The sequence below is a fragment of the Larimichthys crocea genome, unplaced genomic scaffold (assembly GCF_000972845.2).
Source record: "Larimichthys crocea isolate SSNF unplaced genomic scaffold, L_crocea_2.0 scaffold148, whole genome shotgun sequence".
NCBI classification, from domain to species: Eukaryota; Metazoa; Chordata; class Actinopteri; family Sciaenidae; genus Larimichthys; species Larimichthys crocea.
Window position 1 is genome coordinate 150,474 of NW_020852030.1, and position 17,827 is coordinate 168,300.

Here is a 17,827-nt window from a genome sequence, read left to right on the forward strand (position 1 = left end):
AGAGAGAGAGAGAGAGACAGGTCAGGTGTGTCAGGTGTGTCTGTACCTGTCCAGGTGAAGTGACGTACCTGCCGTGCAGCGGATGTCCATGGAACGTGGCTGAGTGTGGTAGCGTCTGTTTGTGATGCGGCACGGTATGATGACTTGTCTCCATCTGATAGGTCGGCTGCTGGATGACACCATGAGTCCTCCGTTGGCCTTGCAGAGCTCCGCCCCCTCCAGTCTGACCTTTGACCCCCCCATTCACCTTAGTGTTGATACCTGTGTTTTGATGGGTGGACCCTATCGTGTTCCTCAGGTACCAGTCCCTCAGACCTGTCAATCACACAGACATCAAAGAGTGAAGGTTTACAGGTAACAATGACATCTGACCACACCTGAATGTACCTGACCACAACTGACCGTACCTGACCATACCTGACCACACCTGAATGTACCTGACTGTACCTGACCACAACTGACCATACCTGACTGTACCTGACCACACCTGAATCCTACCTGACAGTCCACTTATTCAGTGTCTCCTGGCTTGGACAGTTGTTCATCTCATCACCTCACCACAGATGTGCCACAGGGCTTGGTGCTATGGGTCCAATTATCCGCTCACTGCTATGCAGACGACACTCAGCTCTATCTGTCATTTCAATTATTGTAAGTCGCTTTGGATAAAAGACTAAGTGACTAAATGTAAAGTAACACCTGACCACGCCTGACCACACCTGAGGGTGATTTACTGTTTTTATTGTATTGTGATGTAACAGGAAGTGTTTGTGATGTAACAGGAAGAGTGTGGTACTCACCTTCCAGGGCCAGAGCTTTATGCAGGCTCCTGGTGGCGTCCTCCAGCTGTGCGTCCTGAGTTGGGGGCAGCTGTGGTGGTCGCGGGGGCAGCAGATGTGGGTGGGGGTCTGGTTGGATGGCGGACAGAGGAGGATTGTGGGTATCGGTCGGGCTCTGCTGCACTGGGAGGAAGGGGCCGCACGATTTGGTGCGAGTCACTTTGACTCGTCGCTGATCGCCTGGGAGAGCATGGTAGTTAGACGGGGCTGCTGGGGGCTGCTGGGAGACGTGTCCGTTGAGGAGCAGCTGGTGGTGCGCGGTGATTGGTTGCCGGTTGCCGGGCTGGGATTGCTGTCTCTGGAGTTGCTGCTGTTTGCCCCACACGTAGTCCAGCAGCACCTCGCTGTAGCCGCCTCCCCTTCCTGGTCCACGTCCCCGTCCGGCTCCTCCCACATCGCTAAGTCCGTTATTTGTCCTCGTACGAGCGTCTGCCGGCGTCTCGGCATTCCTGAACACTCCGGCACCGTTCATTCCTCTGGACCCCGGGACACCGTTTACCCACAATCCTCCCTGCTGTCCATCCTCCTCCACAGCGCTGCGGTCCAGGAGACCGTCAGAGCTGTTACTGTGACAAGTGGCGTTTCCTCTGTCTCCGCCCTCCTCTGCGACACTTGGATCACATGGGCCAGAGGGGGAGGAGTCCTGAGAGCGGGGGGTAGGGTGGAGGGGGAGGGAGGGGGGATGGGGGAGAGGGAGAGGCCTGAGGGTTGGAAGATCCGGATGGTCGGTCCTGAAAGAGACAGGTAAGCTCCCATGATGCACCTGTGTATGTGTGCATGTGTGCATGTCTGTGTGTGCGAGTGTGTACCTGGTGTGTACTGAGTTCCTCCTCGTCTTGTAGAAAACTTCCACTGGAGATCCAGCAGAGACCAGCGGGGGGCGACACTGAGACACTGCATCATCTGACAGACACGTGTTGAAACAGACATGTATGTTCAAAGACATCAGTCTCAGTGATGTCACAGTGATGTCACAGTGATGTCAGACCCTGTTTATGTTTTTACTGACAATAGAAATTATGAAACTATTAAAATAGGAGCATGTTTAGAACAAAAACAGTAAGTGTGTTACCGTTATCGTGTCCTATTGAGTCTGACGTCGAGCTGCTCTCTGACCTCACTGTATCGTCTACACACACACACACACACACACACACACACACACACACACAGATAAGGTTTCAGAATAAAAACAGGAAAAAGGAAGTTTCCTTGTCTTCCTGAAACAAAAACTTCTCATCTATTGCCAGCTGTGTGTGTCTGTGTGTGTGTGTGTGTGTGTGTGTGTCTGTGTGTGTGTCTGTGTGTGTGTTACCTGTGTGGCAGCCCCTGTGTACAGTCCTCTTTCCGTGGTGTGTGTGTGTTTGAGTGTGTGTGTTGTGTTCAGAGTCGCTGTGTTTCCTCAGAGCTCCACTGAACAAAGTCTTCTTCGGCTTCGAGCGCTGAGAGTCTTCCTCCTGAAAACAAACACACACACACACACACACACACACACACACACACACACGGAAACATCACGAGTCCTTTTAATCAGTCAGCAGCTGTTAGCGTGTGATGACGTCACAGGAAGTTGGACTTGTGTCAAACGAGCATGAAACTGCGAGCTAACATGGACGCCATGGTCGATAGAGAGGAGGCGCTTGGCACAAACATTAACACAACGTATCGCAAACATTTGATGATTGAACGCCGCTTTGAACTTTTCAGATGCTGTCGTCATCATTGTCGCTCCATTTAAGGCAACCAATTATATGACGGGCTGGTTACCAAGGTAACCAACGTTCTCCACACCTTCCCACATGTTCTGCTGTCATTAATGGTCGTTTGAACTTCTGTCTCATCTAACTGGTCGAGGGCGGAGCCCTCACAGAGCTGTGGAGTGAAGGGAGTTGTAGTTCCACCTGCGTTGTGTTGTTTACAGAGTTTCATCACTTCCTGTTCATGGTGATCAAACATCTCACCTCTGCTCGACACTTCCTGTTTGTTTGACGGGACGTTCCACCTCGCCGTTGGACACAGGGAAGTTTCTCTCCTACTTCCAGGGGGAAGTCACTGGGCACCGCACCTGTCAGCTCCTGACCAATCAGAACACAGGGAAACACACCTGTTATGACATCATAAAGATGAGAACGATCAGCTCTCATTGGTCGAAATTATGACATCACTCACTGCCTCCTGCAGACAAATGCGTCTCAGTTCAGCCAATCGTGTGCTCAGCAACGCCTGCAGGCTCCGCCTCCTCTCCTGCAGCTCTGCCATTCGCTCCCTCTGCTTCCTGTCCAGACAGGTGAGAGGGTCTGCGCACGCACACACACACGCACACACCATTACCATAAGTCTCTACATTATAGTTGTTGTTGTGAGTCATTGTTGTGCTTTCTCACCAGGTGCTGAGATGAGTTGACCTTTGACCTCCATGGCTTGTGTTTCCCATGTGACCCCGCCTCCTCCGTCCTCGCTGCTCGACTCCTGTTCGCCACCCCACACACACTCACTCACCTGCAGGACACGTTAAAATCTTTATTGACAAACTTTCTTGTCCCACATGAATTATTGATGACAGATAATCAATCATCACATTCAATCTTTTATCCAAAGCAACTAACAAAAAAGAGAAACAGTCAGAGTGACGAGGACGTGTTAGTGCAGCAGTCAGTGCTGTGACAGCTGTAGAGGACAGATGTAAAGGACAGATGTAGAGGACAGATGTGTCATGTCCAGTTGTAGAGGACAGATGTATCATGTCCAGCTGTAAAGGACAGATGTGTCATGTCCAGTTGTAGAGGACAGATGTGTCATGTCCAGTTGTAGAGGACAGATGTGTCATGTCCAGTTGTAGAGGGACAGATGTGTCATGTCCAGCTGTAGAGGACAGATGTATCATGTCCAGCTGTAGAGGACAGATGTGTCATGTCCAGTTGTTGGTAGTGTTGTAGAGGAGGTCCTCTCTGCAGAGCTGGAGGTCTTCAGGAGGTCTGTGAAGGTCTAGAGGGACGCCCCTGATCTGTAGGAACTGGTAGGACGTTCCACCAACGGGGAACAACAGACAGAAAAGTTTGGACTGTCCTGAGTGTACAGGTGGCAGAGCCAGGAGGAGGTAACATCTGTCTGTATGAGGACGCTCAGGAACCGGAGACTGCTTTGTAGTCAGTTAGAGATCTGAGTTTAACGTGGCTGCGACAGGTAGACTGTGGAGCTCGATGAGCAGCGGGGTGACATGTAGAGCAGACGAGCCGCCACGTTCTGGATCATCTGAAGAGGTTTCACTGTCAGGCTGGAGGCTGTCAGGAGGACGGACAGTAATCTAGTCTGAAGATGAACACAGCTTGTGTCAGGGGCTGAGTGGCGTGTTGAGTTAGCTAAGGTCTGTGCAAAGCAGCATGACTGGGCAGGACACTACCTGAATCAAGTTCAAGATTTCATTATAAATATTTCATTATTAAGAAATATTAAGTTTGAATTACAGTCAATCACCACTCACTCACTCACTCAATCAATCAATCAATCTTACCTTGGAACCGGGTTCATAAGAGCTCCAGTAGTTCACTCCTGCCATCCAACAACCTGAACACCAACCACAGGACTGTTAGCTGTTAGCTGGTGGTGCAGTCGCAGTTTCGGCCTGTAGACGGAGTCAGACTGTCTTCAGTACGTCTGAACTGTGAACAAGACAAGAAGAAGAGGTGGGCAGAATGAGGACCAATCAGATGCCGGGAAAGCCACAACACCAAATACACAATTACAAACACACACAGGTTCAAACACATGATACAAAAACACCTGGACAGGTGACCTCAGCGACCTACAGGTGACTTTAACAACCCACAGGTGACCCTAACTAGAGTTGTCACAATACCAAAATGAGTAACCACGATACTATACCAGACAAAGTATCACAGTTCCGGGTATTATCACGATACTGCAGCCTTTTTTATTATTATTATTTTCATGAACTGCAATCAAATCAAATCAGATTTTATTTGTACAGCCCAAAGTCACAAAGTCCATTTTCCTCTGAGGCTTTACAATCTGTACAGGGAGTGACACCCTCTGTCCTTAGACCCTCGGTTCCAGTGAGGAAAAACTTGCCCACAAAAACCTTTAACAGGGAAAAAAGGTGGAAGAAACCTCAGGAAGAGCCACAGAGGAGGGATCCCTCTCCCAGGACGGACAGACGTGCAATAGATGTCACGTGTACAGAACAAATCAACACAAACATATTGTACAATTACAATGACTGATAAAATGACAATGAATTACAATGAATGATAAAATGACAATGAATTACAATGAATGATAAAATGACAATGAATTACAATGACTGATAAAATGACAATGAATTACAATGAATGATAAAATGACAATGAATTACAATGAATGATAAAATGACAATGAATTACAATGAATGATAAAATAATCACAGTAGCAGTGGAACCTGTGATAGAGACAGAGAGACACAGATGCTCAGCAGCAGCAAATCATCAACTATAAACTGTGATGGAGATATGGCAGCAATAATGACAGTAGTAATATGTGTAGTGGACGTCATGCAGGACCACAGCAGCAGCCAATGTCCAATGAATTTATACTTGTATGTATTTATATTAATAATCATAATGTTGTTTGGTGCATGATAAACATAATACTGGTGAAGTAAGAATTAGACTGAAACAAGTTTGAAACAACGAGTTTGCTTTTGAGCAAATTTAGTGGTTGCCACTGACGACGATGCCGCGGCAGACTCTGTTATGATCTGGCACCACGGGGGACCGTGTATACCGTAGATATCGTGCAACTCTAACCCTAACAACCCACAGGTGACCCTAACGACCCACAGGCGACCTTTAACAACCCACAGATGACCCTAACGACCCACAGCTGACCCTAACGACCCACAGGTGACCTTTAACAACCCACAGGTGACCCTAACGACCCACAGGTGACCTTTAACAACCCACAGATGACCCTAACGACCCACAGATGACCCTAACAACCCACAGGTGACCTTTAACAACCCACAGGTGACCTTTAACAACCCACAGATGACTCTAACGACCCACAGATGACCCTAACAACCCACAGGTGACCTTTAACAACCCACAGGTGACTTTTAACAACCCACAGGTGACCTTTAACGACCCACAGATGACCCTAACGACCCACAGGTGACCTTTAACGACCCACAGATGACCCTAACAACCCACAGGTGACCTTTAACGACCCACAGGTGACCCTAACAACCCACAGGTAACCTTTAACGACCCACAGATTACCCTAACGACCCACAGGTGACCTTTAACAACCCACAGGTGACCCTAACGACCCACAGGTGACCTTTAACAACCCATAGGTGACCTTTAACAACCCACAGGTGACCCTAACGACCCACAGGTGACCTTTAACGACCCACAGGTGACCTTTAACAACCCACAGATGACCCTACTGACCCACAGGTGACCTTTAACGACCCACAGGTGACCTTTAACAACCCACAGGTGATCTTTAACAACCCACAGGTGGAGGAGTATGTCCAATCTTGACTTCCTGACCTGATGATGTCAGCAGGTCAATGTGTGACATTGTGTCGGGTTCATGTTGCCGGTTTTAAGGCTAAAACACACTGCATGCGGAACGGCTCCGCCACGACGACGGAGCCGATACGTTTCCATGTTAGTCAGTGTGTCAGTTCACACAGTCTCCGTCCCCGCTGCGTCACGGCTCCGGAACGCCGGAGCACGGAGCATAAATTCAGCACAGACCGTGCGGGGAAGGAAATCAGCTACAAAATACAAAATAAAACCCCGGTTGATTTTCAAAATAAAATACTCCATGTTCACAGCGGATCGAGTTTCATTACAAGAACACATCATAATGGGCGGGGCCGACCTGAAGTCAACAGGTGAGGGGTTTTCAGGTGTAATCATTGATGACTCCTCACATCCTTTTTATAAGGACACCAGAAAAAAGATGCGGCGTGGAATGTCATCGCAGGAGTCAGAGAGACTACAGCCGGAAATATCACGTGATTATGCGTGAAGTCACGAGATCTCGTGCGTTCTCGCGACGCTCGCTGTCCGGTGGAGACGCACCTGAGCGCATCACAAGCGGATTATGTGTGAGTTGGCGGACGGCGGAGTACGCAGCCGCTCTGCATGCAGTGTGTTTTAGGAGTTAGAGAAAAAGAGTCCTGACACGCCTGAGAGAACACACACTCATACACAGACACACAGACACATGCACACTGTAACACACACTGTAACACACACACACTGTAAAACAAACACACACAAACACACTGTAACACACACACGCACACACTGTAACACACACACACTGTAAAACACACACACACACACTGTAACACACACACACATACACACACACACACACACACACACACAGTAACACACACACACACACACACACACACACAGTAACACACACACACACACACACACACACACTGTAACACACACATACACAGACACACAGACACACGCACACTGTAACACACACACGCTGTAAAACACACACACACACACACACACACACTGTAAAACAAACACACACAAACACACTGTAACACACACACGCACACACTGTAACACACACACACACACACTGTAAAACACACACACACACTGTAACACACACACACTGTAAAACACACACACAGTAACACACACAACAACATACACGCACACACACAGACTCACAGACACACGCACACTGTAACACACACACTGTAACACACACACACACAGACATTGTTACACACACACACACACACATTGTTACACACACACACACACACACATTGTAACACACACACTTCAAATTAAATTGAATCAATTTATATTTTTATATTTAATGACCTGTGTGTGTGTGTGTGTGTGTGTGTGTATGTTGTTGTGGTGTGTGTGCGTGTGTGTGTGTGCGTGTGCGTGTATGTTGTTGTGGTGTGTGTGTGTGTGCGTGTATGTTGTTGTAGTGTGTGTGTGTGTGTGTGTGTGTGTGTGTGTGTGTGTGTGTGAGCGTGTATGTTGTTGTGGTGTGTGTGTGTGTGTGTGTGTGTGTGTGGGCGTGTATGTTGTTGTGGTGTGTGTGTGTGTGTGTGTGTGTGCGTGTATGTTGTTGTGGTGTGTGTGTGTGTGTGTGTATGTTGTTGTAGTGTGTGTGTGTGTGTGTGTGTGTGTGTGTGTGTGTGTGAGCGTGTATGTTGTTGTGGTGTGTGTGTGTGTGTGTGTGTGCGTGTATGTTGTTGTGGTGTGTGTGTGCGTGTGCGTGTATGTTGTTGTAGTGTGTGTGTGTGTGTGTGTGTGTGAGCATCAACAGACTGCACGTGCGGAGGTCTGACCTGAAACATGAAGAACTTTAAATCCCTGCAGACACCTGAAGGGTTTGACTTGGACCGGAACGGAACAATCCTGGGAAATGCCGGGACAAAGCGGGACAAAGCGGGACAAAGCGGCGTAAACGCGGTTCGGTTCGGTCCGGTCCGGTTCGGTTCGTTCACGCTCTTCATCACTTTCACCTCCTCGGAGCTTCGACGCGTTCACACTGACTCACCGCCCACAGTGACGTCAAAGCACCGCTGACCGACACACACATCACTTCCGCTATACACCTTCAAATTAAAACTACAGGACTGTCAAAATAAAAGCATGAAAACTGTTTTTAGTAAAAGTGAACGACAAAAAGACTGTTTACAGTTCAACATGTTTACAGTTCAACATGTTTGTAGTTCAACATGTTTACAGTTCAACATGTTTACAGTTCAACATGTTTACAGTTTAACATGTTTACAGTTCAACATGTTTACAGTTTAACATGTTTACAGTTCAACATGTTTACAGTTCAACATGTTTGTAGTTCAACATGTTTACAGTTCAACATGTTTGTGTTCTCCTGTTTCTATGGTTCTCATGTTGTTTCCATGTTTTATGTTTGCTTTCGTCAGGTATTTAGTTCTTACGTTCATGTTGTTGCTTCTATGTTGTCCATGTTGTGTTCTTCATTGTCTCATTTGTGTTGTGCACATGTTTGTTCTTATGTTCTCAGTTTCTAGTTCCATGTCCGTTGTGTTCTCATGTTTGTTCCTCATGTTCATATGTTGTTCTCATGTATCTGTTGTGTTCTCATGTTGGGTTTATCTCATGTTGTCTTCTGATTTATGTTGCTGTATGTAATGTTTGTTCCTAATGTTGTGTTCTCATGTTGTTCTTATGTTCTGTTCTCATGTTCTCAGCTATGTTCTTAGATTCATCATAGTTTCATGTTTGTTATGTTGCTCAATGTTGTGTGTCCTCATGTTTGTTTAGTTTCATGTGTGTTCTCATGTTCTGTTGTTCATGTTGTTCTTTCTAGTTTCATTTGCTCATGTTGTTCCTATTTCATGTTGTGTTCTCATGTTGTGTTGTTTTCATTTAGTTCTTAGGTTTTGTCCTATTTGTGTTTCTCATGTCTTTGTTGCGTTCATGTTTGTCTGTTCTCGCACTGGGCTGGCAGTGTTGGGGCCCTGGCCAGGGGCGATGTGGGGCGTCATGGCTCATGTGGGGGGTTGCCTCATGTGTTAATTTTTTCTCATGTTTAGCGTGTCAATGTGGTCCTGATGTGGTTCATGTGTGTGTTCTCATGGGTTGTGTCTTAGGGGTTGTGTCTGTTGTGTTGGTCCTCATGTTGTGTTCTATGTGTGGCCTCATGATGTTGTGTTCTCATGTTCTAGCTGTGTCTCATTTATTTATGCCGTTCATAGTTGTGTCCTCATGTGTGTGCCTAACAGTGTCGTTCATGTTGTGTTCTCGTTGTAGTTCCTCATGAGTGTTTCTTCTAACGGTTTCTCCATGTTTTTCGTATATGTTTTTGCCTCTGTTGTGTTACATGTTCTATGTTGTTTCTCTCATTTTTTTATATGTCTTGTGATGTTCTATGTTTCGTGGTTCTCTGTCTATGTTTCTCATGTTGATTCTTATTTATCTGTGTGCTCACATGTTCTCTGTTGAAGTAGTTTCGCATGTTGTGTCCATGTGTAGTTGTTCTCTGGTTGTGTTCTCTATGTTCTCGTGTTCTTGTATAGAACTCAGAGTGATTACAGACTTCATGAAGCCGATTTGCTTCTCTCTGTCTGTTTAATGAGTAGTCTCTCCATCCAGAATAAAAGCCCGCTCTCAACAGCTTCTCTGATTGGTCGGGCGATCCTGCCTGTGTTCCCATGGTGCTCTTACCCAATGTTTCGTACTCCACACCCGGTCCCCCGTAAACCATGTTCATTCCACCAGTATAACTGCTCACATTAATTATGACCTGCTAACACAATGCTCGACCCGCTACCATGAGTAGTCAGCATAGCCGCCCCCAGCCGGCCCGGCTTGTGTCCCTGCTGAGCTGCTGAATGAAAAACAGGCGAAGACGGTGTGGAATGTGAAATGTGTGGGGGGTCTTTTGTCTGCTTGATTCTGATTTAAGATACCACCACACTGTTTCTGCTGGTGTCAAGCCGAACCAAAACCAGAGAGCAGAGGAGGAATCTGTGAGCTGACGCAGCGTTCTGATTTCATTTCAGATATTCTGTGCTGTAATCAAATAAATCAATACCAACAGTTTGTCAACACATTAACAACACTCCAGTCACAAAATCAAAGCTCACAAATAAGAGAAGCACTCAGAAAAACATGATGTTCTTCGATGATCGATGTAATTGTTTAATTAACGTGTTATAAAATAATAACTCAAGTGAGCAGGAACAGACAAACAAGAATGTTTTCACAACATGTATGTTGAACTATAAACATGTTGAACTGTAAAACATGTTGAACTGTAAACATGTTGAACTACAAACAGTTGACGTAACATGTGAACTGTAAACATGTGTGAACTGTAACAGTTTGAACTACAAAAATGTTGAACTGTAAACATGTTTGAACTAACAAACATGTAGACTGTAAACATGTTGAACTGAAACATGTTGAACTTTAAAACATGTTGAACTGTAAACATGTAAACTGTAACATGTTGAACTACAACATGTTGAACTGTAAACAAAATGTTAAACAGTAACAAGGTTGAACTACAAACAGGTTGAACTGTAAACATGTTGAACTACAAACATGTTAGACTGTAAAACATGTTGAACTGTAAACATGTTGAACTTTAAACATGTTGAACTGTTAACATGTTGAACTACAAACAGTTGAACTGTAAAACATGTTGAAAAAAAAAAAAACTGTAAACATGTTGAACTCTTAAACATGTTTGAACTGTAAAACATTTAAACTGTAAAAATGTTGAACTACAAACATGTTGACTGTAAACATGTTTAACTGTAAACATGTTGAACTACAACATGTTGAACTGTTAAAACATGTTGAACTGTAAACATGTTAACTGTGAAAAAACATGTTGAACTGTAAAACATGTTGGAACTACAGTAACATGTTGAACGTAAAAACAGTGTTGAACAACGGGTGAACTAAAACATGTTGAAACTGTAACAAGTTGAACTGGTAAAACATGTTGAACTGTAAACATGTTGAAACTACAACATGTTGACGTAAACATGTGAACTGTAAACATGTTGAACTGTAAAACATGTTGAACTGTAAACATGTTGAACTGTAAAAAAAACATGTTTGAACTGTAAACTGTTAACTAAACAGGTTGAACTGTAAACTGGTGAACTACAAACAGTTGAAAACTGTAAAAAACATGTTTGACCTGTAAACAGTTGAACTACAAACAGCCGTTAGAACTGTAAAATGTTGGAACCTGTTGAACACATGTGAACGACAACCATGTTGAACACAAACAGTTGAAACTGTAACAGTTGAACTGTAAACATGTGACGGTAAACACACATGTTGAACTGTAACATGTTGAACTACAAACATGTTGAACTGTAAAACATGTTGAACTGGTAAACATGTTGAACTACACACTGTTGAACTGTAAACATACTGAAACATGTTGAACTGTAAACAGTGGAACTACAAACATGTTGACTGTAAACCATGATGGAACTGGTAAAACATGTTGAAGCCTGTAAACATGTTGAAGACAACATGTTTTGAACTGTAAACATGTTGAACTACAACATGAGTTTGAACACAACATGTTGAACTGTAAAACATGTTACGTAAAAATGTTGAACGTAAACATGTGAACTGTAAACATGTTGAACTACAAACATGTTGAACTGTAACATGTTTGAACACAAACATGTTGAACTGAAACATGTTGAAACTCAAAACATGTGTTGAACTGTAAACTGTGAACTCAAACATGTTGACTGTAAACATGTTAACATGTAAAACATGTTTGAACTACAAACATGTTGAACTACAAACATGTGGAACTGTAAACATTTGAACTACAAACATGTTGGAACTGTAAACATGTTGAACTACAACAGTTGAACTTTAAACATGTTTGAAACTGTAAACATGTTAAATGTGTAAACATGTTAACTGTAACATGTTGAAACTGTAAACATGTTAACTGTAAACATGTTAAACTTAAACATGTTGAACTTAAACATGTTAAGACAAACATGTTAATGTAACATGTTGAAAGTAAACATGTGTGAACTGTAAACAGGTTGAAGCTACGGAAACATGTTGAATACAAAACAGGTGTAAACTGTAAAAAAAACAGGTTAACTGTAAACATGTTGAACTGTAAACAGTGTTAACTGTAAACATGTTTAGAACTGTAAACATGTTGAACTGTAACAATGTTGAAACTTAAACGAGTTGAACGACAAACATGTTCTGCTAAACATGACCTGTAAACATGTACAGAATCATGTTGAATAAACCTGTTAAAACTAAACATTTGAACTGTAAACATATTGAACTGTACAACTTTAAACTCAAACATGTTGACATACAAACGTGTTAACTGCTAAACATGTTGAACTGGTAAACAGTTACTGTATTGACGTAACATGTAACTAAACATGTTGAAACTACAAACAGGTTGAACTGTACAACTGGTTGAACTGTAAAAGGTGCTGTGAACTGTTAACTAACATTTGACTTCAAACATGTTGATACCTGAACAACGTAACTGTTAACTGTAAACATGTTGAACTGTAAACATTGTTGATAATGGTTAACTTTAAACATGTTGATGTAAAACATGAACTACAACATGTTGAACGTAACTGAATGTACATGGTTGAACTACAGTGACTAAATGTTGAACGAAACTGTGAGTAAAATGCGAAACTGTTTGAACGAAACGAAATGTGGATACAAACAGGTTGAACTGTACACAACATGAGAACATGAGAAAAAACATGAGAACACACATAAGAACTGGGAACCAACATGAGGACAAAACATAAGAACATAACATGAGAACACAACATGAGAACAAAACATGAGAACATGAAAACACAACATGAGAACACAACATGAGAACAAAATATGAGAACACAACATGAGAACATAAGAACAAAACATGTGAACACAACATGACAACATGAGAACACAACATGACAACAAGAGAACAAAACATGACAACATGAGAACATAAGAACACAACATGGAGAACATAGAAAACATAGAACATAGAACAAAACATGAGAACACAACATGAGACACAACATGAGAACAAAAAACAAAGAACCCAACATGAGAACACGAACAGAAAACAGGAAAACACAACGAAGACATGAGAAACAAGAACAAAACATGAGAACATGATAACACAACATGAGACACGAACATGGAGAAACATGAGAACAGTAAGAAGCACAACAGGAGAACACCAACATGAAACATGAGAACCCAACATGAGAACACAGACATTAGAAACATGAGAGCCAACATGAAACAAAACAGAAATACCCAACATGAGAACATGAGAACATAAGAACACAACTTAGAACACAACATAGAACATGAGAACACAAATGAGAAAACAACATGAGAAACACAACATGAGAACAAAACGTGAGAACACAATGTGAGAACACAATGTGAGAACATGAGAAGGACGTCGTATAGACAGCCTTCATCCTGCTCTCTTTCCCATGATGTTCTCTGTTCTTTTGTGTCTCGCCACATAGAGACTTCAAACAGTTGATGCTTTACTTTGATATGAATGCCTGCAGCTGTGGTGTTGTGTGTGGTGTGTGTGTGTGGTGTGTGGTGTGTGTGTGATGTGTGGTGTGTGTGTGTTGTGGTGTGTTGTTGCGTTGTTTGTGTGTGTCCTGGGCTTGTGTGTGGTGTGCGTGTGTGTGGGTATGCTTTGTGTGTGTGCGTGTGTGGTATGTTGTGTTGTTAGAGTGTGGGTGTGTGTGTGTGTGATGTGTGTGTTGTGTGAGTGTGTATGTGTGTGGTGCATTTGTGTCGTTGTGTTGTGCTTGTATGTGTGTGGTGTGTGTGATGCTCGTGGTGTTGTTTCTGTAGTGTGTGTTGTGTGTGTGTGTGTGTGTGTGTTCTATGTGTTAGTGTGGTAGTGTGCGTAGGTGTGTGGTGTGTGTGTCTGTATGTGTGTGTGTTGTGTGTGTGGTGTGGTGTTTGTAGGTGTGTGTGTGGTGTCTGTGTAAAACAGTTTCCACTAAAAACTACACTAATGACACCTGTGAGCATAAACAGAAGAACAATATACTAAGTCAAAGTATACAGGGCCTCGCAACAACACGATGGATCAAACTACAGGAACGAGGGTGAGCGACGTGGGTGCAAGACAACAATCTCATCTCTGAGAAGAGGTAAGAAGACAAGGAGACTGTTGTCCACTTCCGGAGATCCCCAACCGCACCTCCACCTGACCATCAATGTGCTGCTGTGGAGAGAGTGACAGCAACCAGTTTCCTGGGTGTGCTCATCACTGAGACCTCGCCTGGAGCAGCAACATGCATCACTGGCCAGAAAGCTCAGCATTGCCTCTACTTCCGCCACAGACTGAGAAGAGCCGAGAGCTCCAGTCCCCATCCCTGCGGAATTTCTACCGCGGCACCACCGAGATCATCCTGACCAGCTGCATCACCGTGGTACGGCAGCTGCAACTGCACCTGCCAAGGAAGACCCTGCAGCGCAGGAGTGAAGAGCAGCTATAGGACCATTTGTGCCCCCCTCCCCTCACCTCCAGGACATTTGCAGCACCGCTGCCCCCAAAGCACTCAGCTTGCGGGGACTCCACCCACCCCACTACCACTGCTTCAGCCTCCTTCCCCTCCGGGAGGGAGAATGAAGGAGCCGCCGGGCGAGAAACCACAAGACTGAGGAGACAGCGGAATGCACAAGGAAGCACCAGGCCATCAGGATGCGGAAACTCCCAGTAAAATGCACCCCCTTCCTTCCCGCCCCGCTGCCCCACAAACTCTGGACACTGCTGGATTTATCTAATAACTCCGTTTATACTGTACCATGGTTGCCTCACAGAATGTCTTTGCTTTATATATTTTTTAGATTGTAATATTTCTGTTTATATTTTTTATATCTTGTTACGTATTTTTATACTTCTGTCTATGCGGTTTGGATAAGAGAGAACAATAATTTCGATGCTCTGTAATGTCCTGGACATATGCAGCATTGCAATAAAGTTTGACCTGGGACTTTGACGTGTACTTTTTACAACAAGTAGGTCCGACCGAGCAATTTGATTGGTCAACAAGACGTTTAACATCTTCATCAGCAAGGACAGCACACCTGACCTAAAAATACACGGCTGCCATCTCCACATCGTCACGGCATGAAAATCTAAAATTAAACAAATAGTTTAAGTCCCTGAAGTACGTTATAATAAAGTATATGTTGTGCTGAGCTGTTTAGACCACCGTCCTTAATACAGTGTGTAGCCATATAATACAGGTTGTAACTCATTAAACAGTGTGTTGCCCGATTATACAGGTGTGTACCTCAGTAATGAGATACATGGTGTACCTTGTTAATACAGGTGTGTGTCCCTATTAATCAGGGTTTACCCTATTCATGCTGGTGGTGCACTATAAATACAGGTGTGTAACCTCGTTAATACATGTGTGTACATCGCAATACAAGGTTGGTAGAACTGAAAGGAATCTTTAGCTTAGATAACCACATTTATATGTGAGTATTTACATTCAGTTTCCGGGATCTCCACGAGCTCTGAGGGGCTATAAAGTTTCCCCGTTGATAGGTCGTTGCTAGGCTCTGGGCGACGTTGCTGCAGTAGGAACTGTTCCATTACAGACAGTAGGCTGCTGCTGTGCCTGATGTTTTTCACAGTCCAAAACATGAACATATTTGGTTTAGATTTTATTTTACTTGGATAATGTGTTGTAAAATTCACAATATGACACCGGAGGGATTTATGTTTCCTGTTCGTGGTTTTGTCCCGTCCGGTTCCCGATTGTAAATAAACTAAGTGGGGAGTTTGAAGTTTTGAGTAAATGAAGAGAGAAGAAGATTAGAGGAGAATAACTGATTACAACCAAGGGTTAAACAGAGGAGAGGAGTGAGAAGTTCTGGGGAGTTAACCACAGACCTGAAGTCAGTTTAAAAACTGGACTCACTGTGTCTTCTTCTTCTGTGGTCATTTAAACGGCGGATACCTGCAGACGCCTGGAGATACCCACATTACAGTGTGTGTTACAGGTGTTGTGTGAGGGGGGGGGGGGGGGGGGGGGGGGGTGTGTGTGGGGTGGTGTGTGTGTGGTGTGTGTTGTGTTGTGGAGGGATAGAATGTAATGTCCAGGCAGCGAGATTCGCCGCCTGCAACAATGTAGAAAATCACAACTCTGAATCTTGCATCTGATGGCTGAAGACTCCAACCAGGCAGCCATACTTTCAACCCCCGGGCGTCCAGTGTGTGTTGAGAGACTCACTCAGCGGGTATTCAGATGAACATCCACAGTGACATCACAGATTCCAACACAGACATGAAGTCGGGGGTGACAGGAGACATAGGTCCGTCCACTTTAGGAGTCGACTACAATCCAAGAGCTTTGCTGTCAGGCCCCAATTAAAAGCGCAGCACACTCTGTTTTCTGTGCAGCTGATGGAGAAATGTCTGTGTAAGCGTATCAGCTGAGCAAGGTGTAATGTGAATCACTGGATGTCACTGCTCTGGATGGAGGTGTTCTCCTAGCAACAGTCACTGAGGATTCATGGGAACGTAGGGTTTCCAGCATCCAAACAAACAAACTGAAAGATGATCTTTACTCTGAAACAAAGACTTTTACTTTGAAGATCTACATCACTGCTTTAAATACACCTGACCGTCTGCAGGTCACATGACAGCTACCATTTATATTTTTTTTTTTTTTTGTTTTTTTTTTTTTTTTTTTTTTATTTTTTTGTTTTTTTTTTTTTTTTTTTTTTTTTAATACTACCAATCAGGTTTGACCTCGTTACATCTGATCGCACATCCTCTGTACAGAATCAAGAACCAATCAACAATCAATAATCAATAAATCAGCTCAGATTAGACACAACATCAAATATTCAGACTGATGGAGACCAACAAACAACTTGAACGACATCGGGATTTGTCTGATGAGTCCAATCTGAGAGTGTCTTGGTTCAGACCATATCTGGCCATGTTGGTTCCCCACCATAGCCTGAATGAGCAGGTGTGATGTGACACACTGACCAACACTGTACCAGCAATGACCACTAACACCTCAGGCTCCACAGTCACATGACCTGACCTCCACAGTCACATGGCCTGACCTCCAGTCACAAATGCCTACCTCCACATCACATGACCTGACCTCCACAGTCACATGACCTGACTCCACAGTCACATGACTGACCTCAGCCATTACCTGACCTCGCCCAGTCACATGACCTGCCTCCACATCAATACCGACCTCCATCACATGACTGACCTCCACAGTCACATGACCCTGACCTCCACATCCACATGCCTGACCTCCACAGTCACATGACGCTGACCGCCAGTAACATGACCTGACCTCCAGTCACAGGAACCTGACCTCCACAGTCACAGACCTTGACCTCCAGGTCACATTACCTGACCTCCACAGTCACATGAAA

At 44.2% G+C, this 17,827-nt stretch overlaps 1 protein-coding gene across 2 annotated transcripts in view; it reads right to left on the minus strand.

Moving 5' to 3' along the window:
• ccdc120a (coiled-coil domain containing 120a) overlaps positions 1-17,827 on the minus strand; it is a 34,390-nt gene that overhangs the window by 1,016 nt on the left and 15,547 nt on the right. The window contains exons 1-10 of one of the 2 annotated variants that reach the window (XM_027275551.1): positions 8,197-8,488; positions 4,351-4,498; positions 3,224-3,338; positions 3,009-3,136; positions 2,801-2,914; positions 2,155-2,296; positions 1,912-1,968; positions 1,649-1,742; positions 801-1,570; positions 69-315 (exon numbers count right to left, since the gene is read on the minus strand). In XM_027275551.1, coding sequence (XP_027131352.1) covers positions 69-315; positions 801-1,570; positions 1,649-1,742; positions 1,912-1,968; positions 2,155-2,296; positions 2,801-2,914; positions 3,009-3,136; positions 3,224-3,338; positions 4,351-4,395 — 1,712 coding nt within the window. In that variant the 5' untranslated portion in view covers positions 4,396-4,498; positions 8,197-8,488. Of the gene's footprint in view, positions 1-68; positions 316-800; positions 1,571-1,648; positions 1,743-1,911; positions 1,969-2,154; positions 2,297-2,800; positions 2,915-3,008; positions 3,137-3,223; positions 3,339-4,350; positions 4,499-8,196; positions 8,489-17,827 lie in introns of those variants that run through there. The other variant, XM_019254628.2, reaches the window with a different exon arrangement.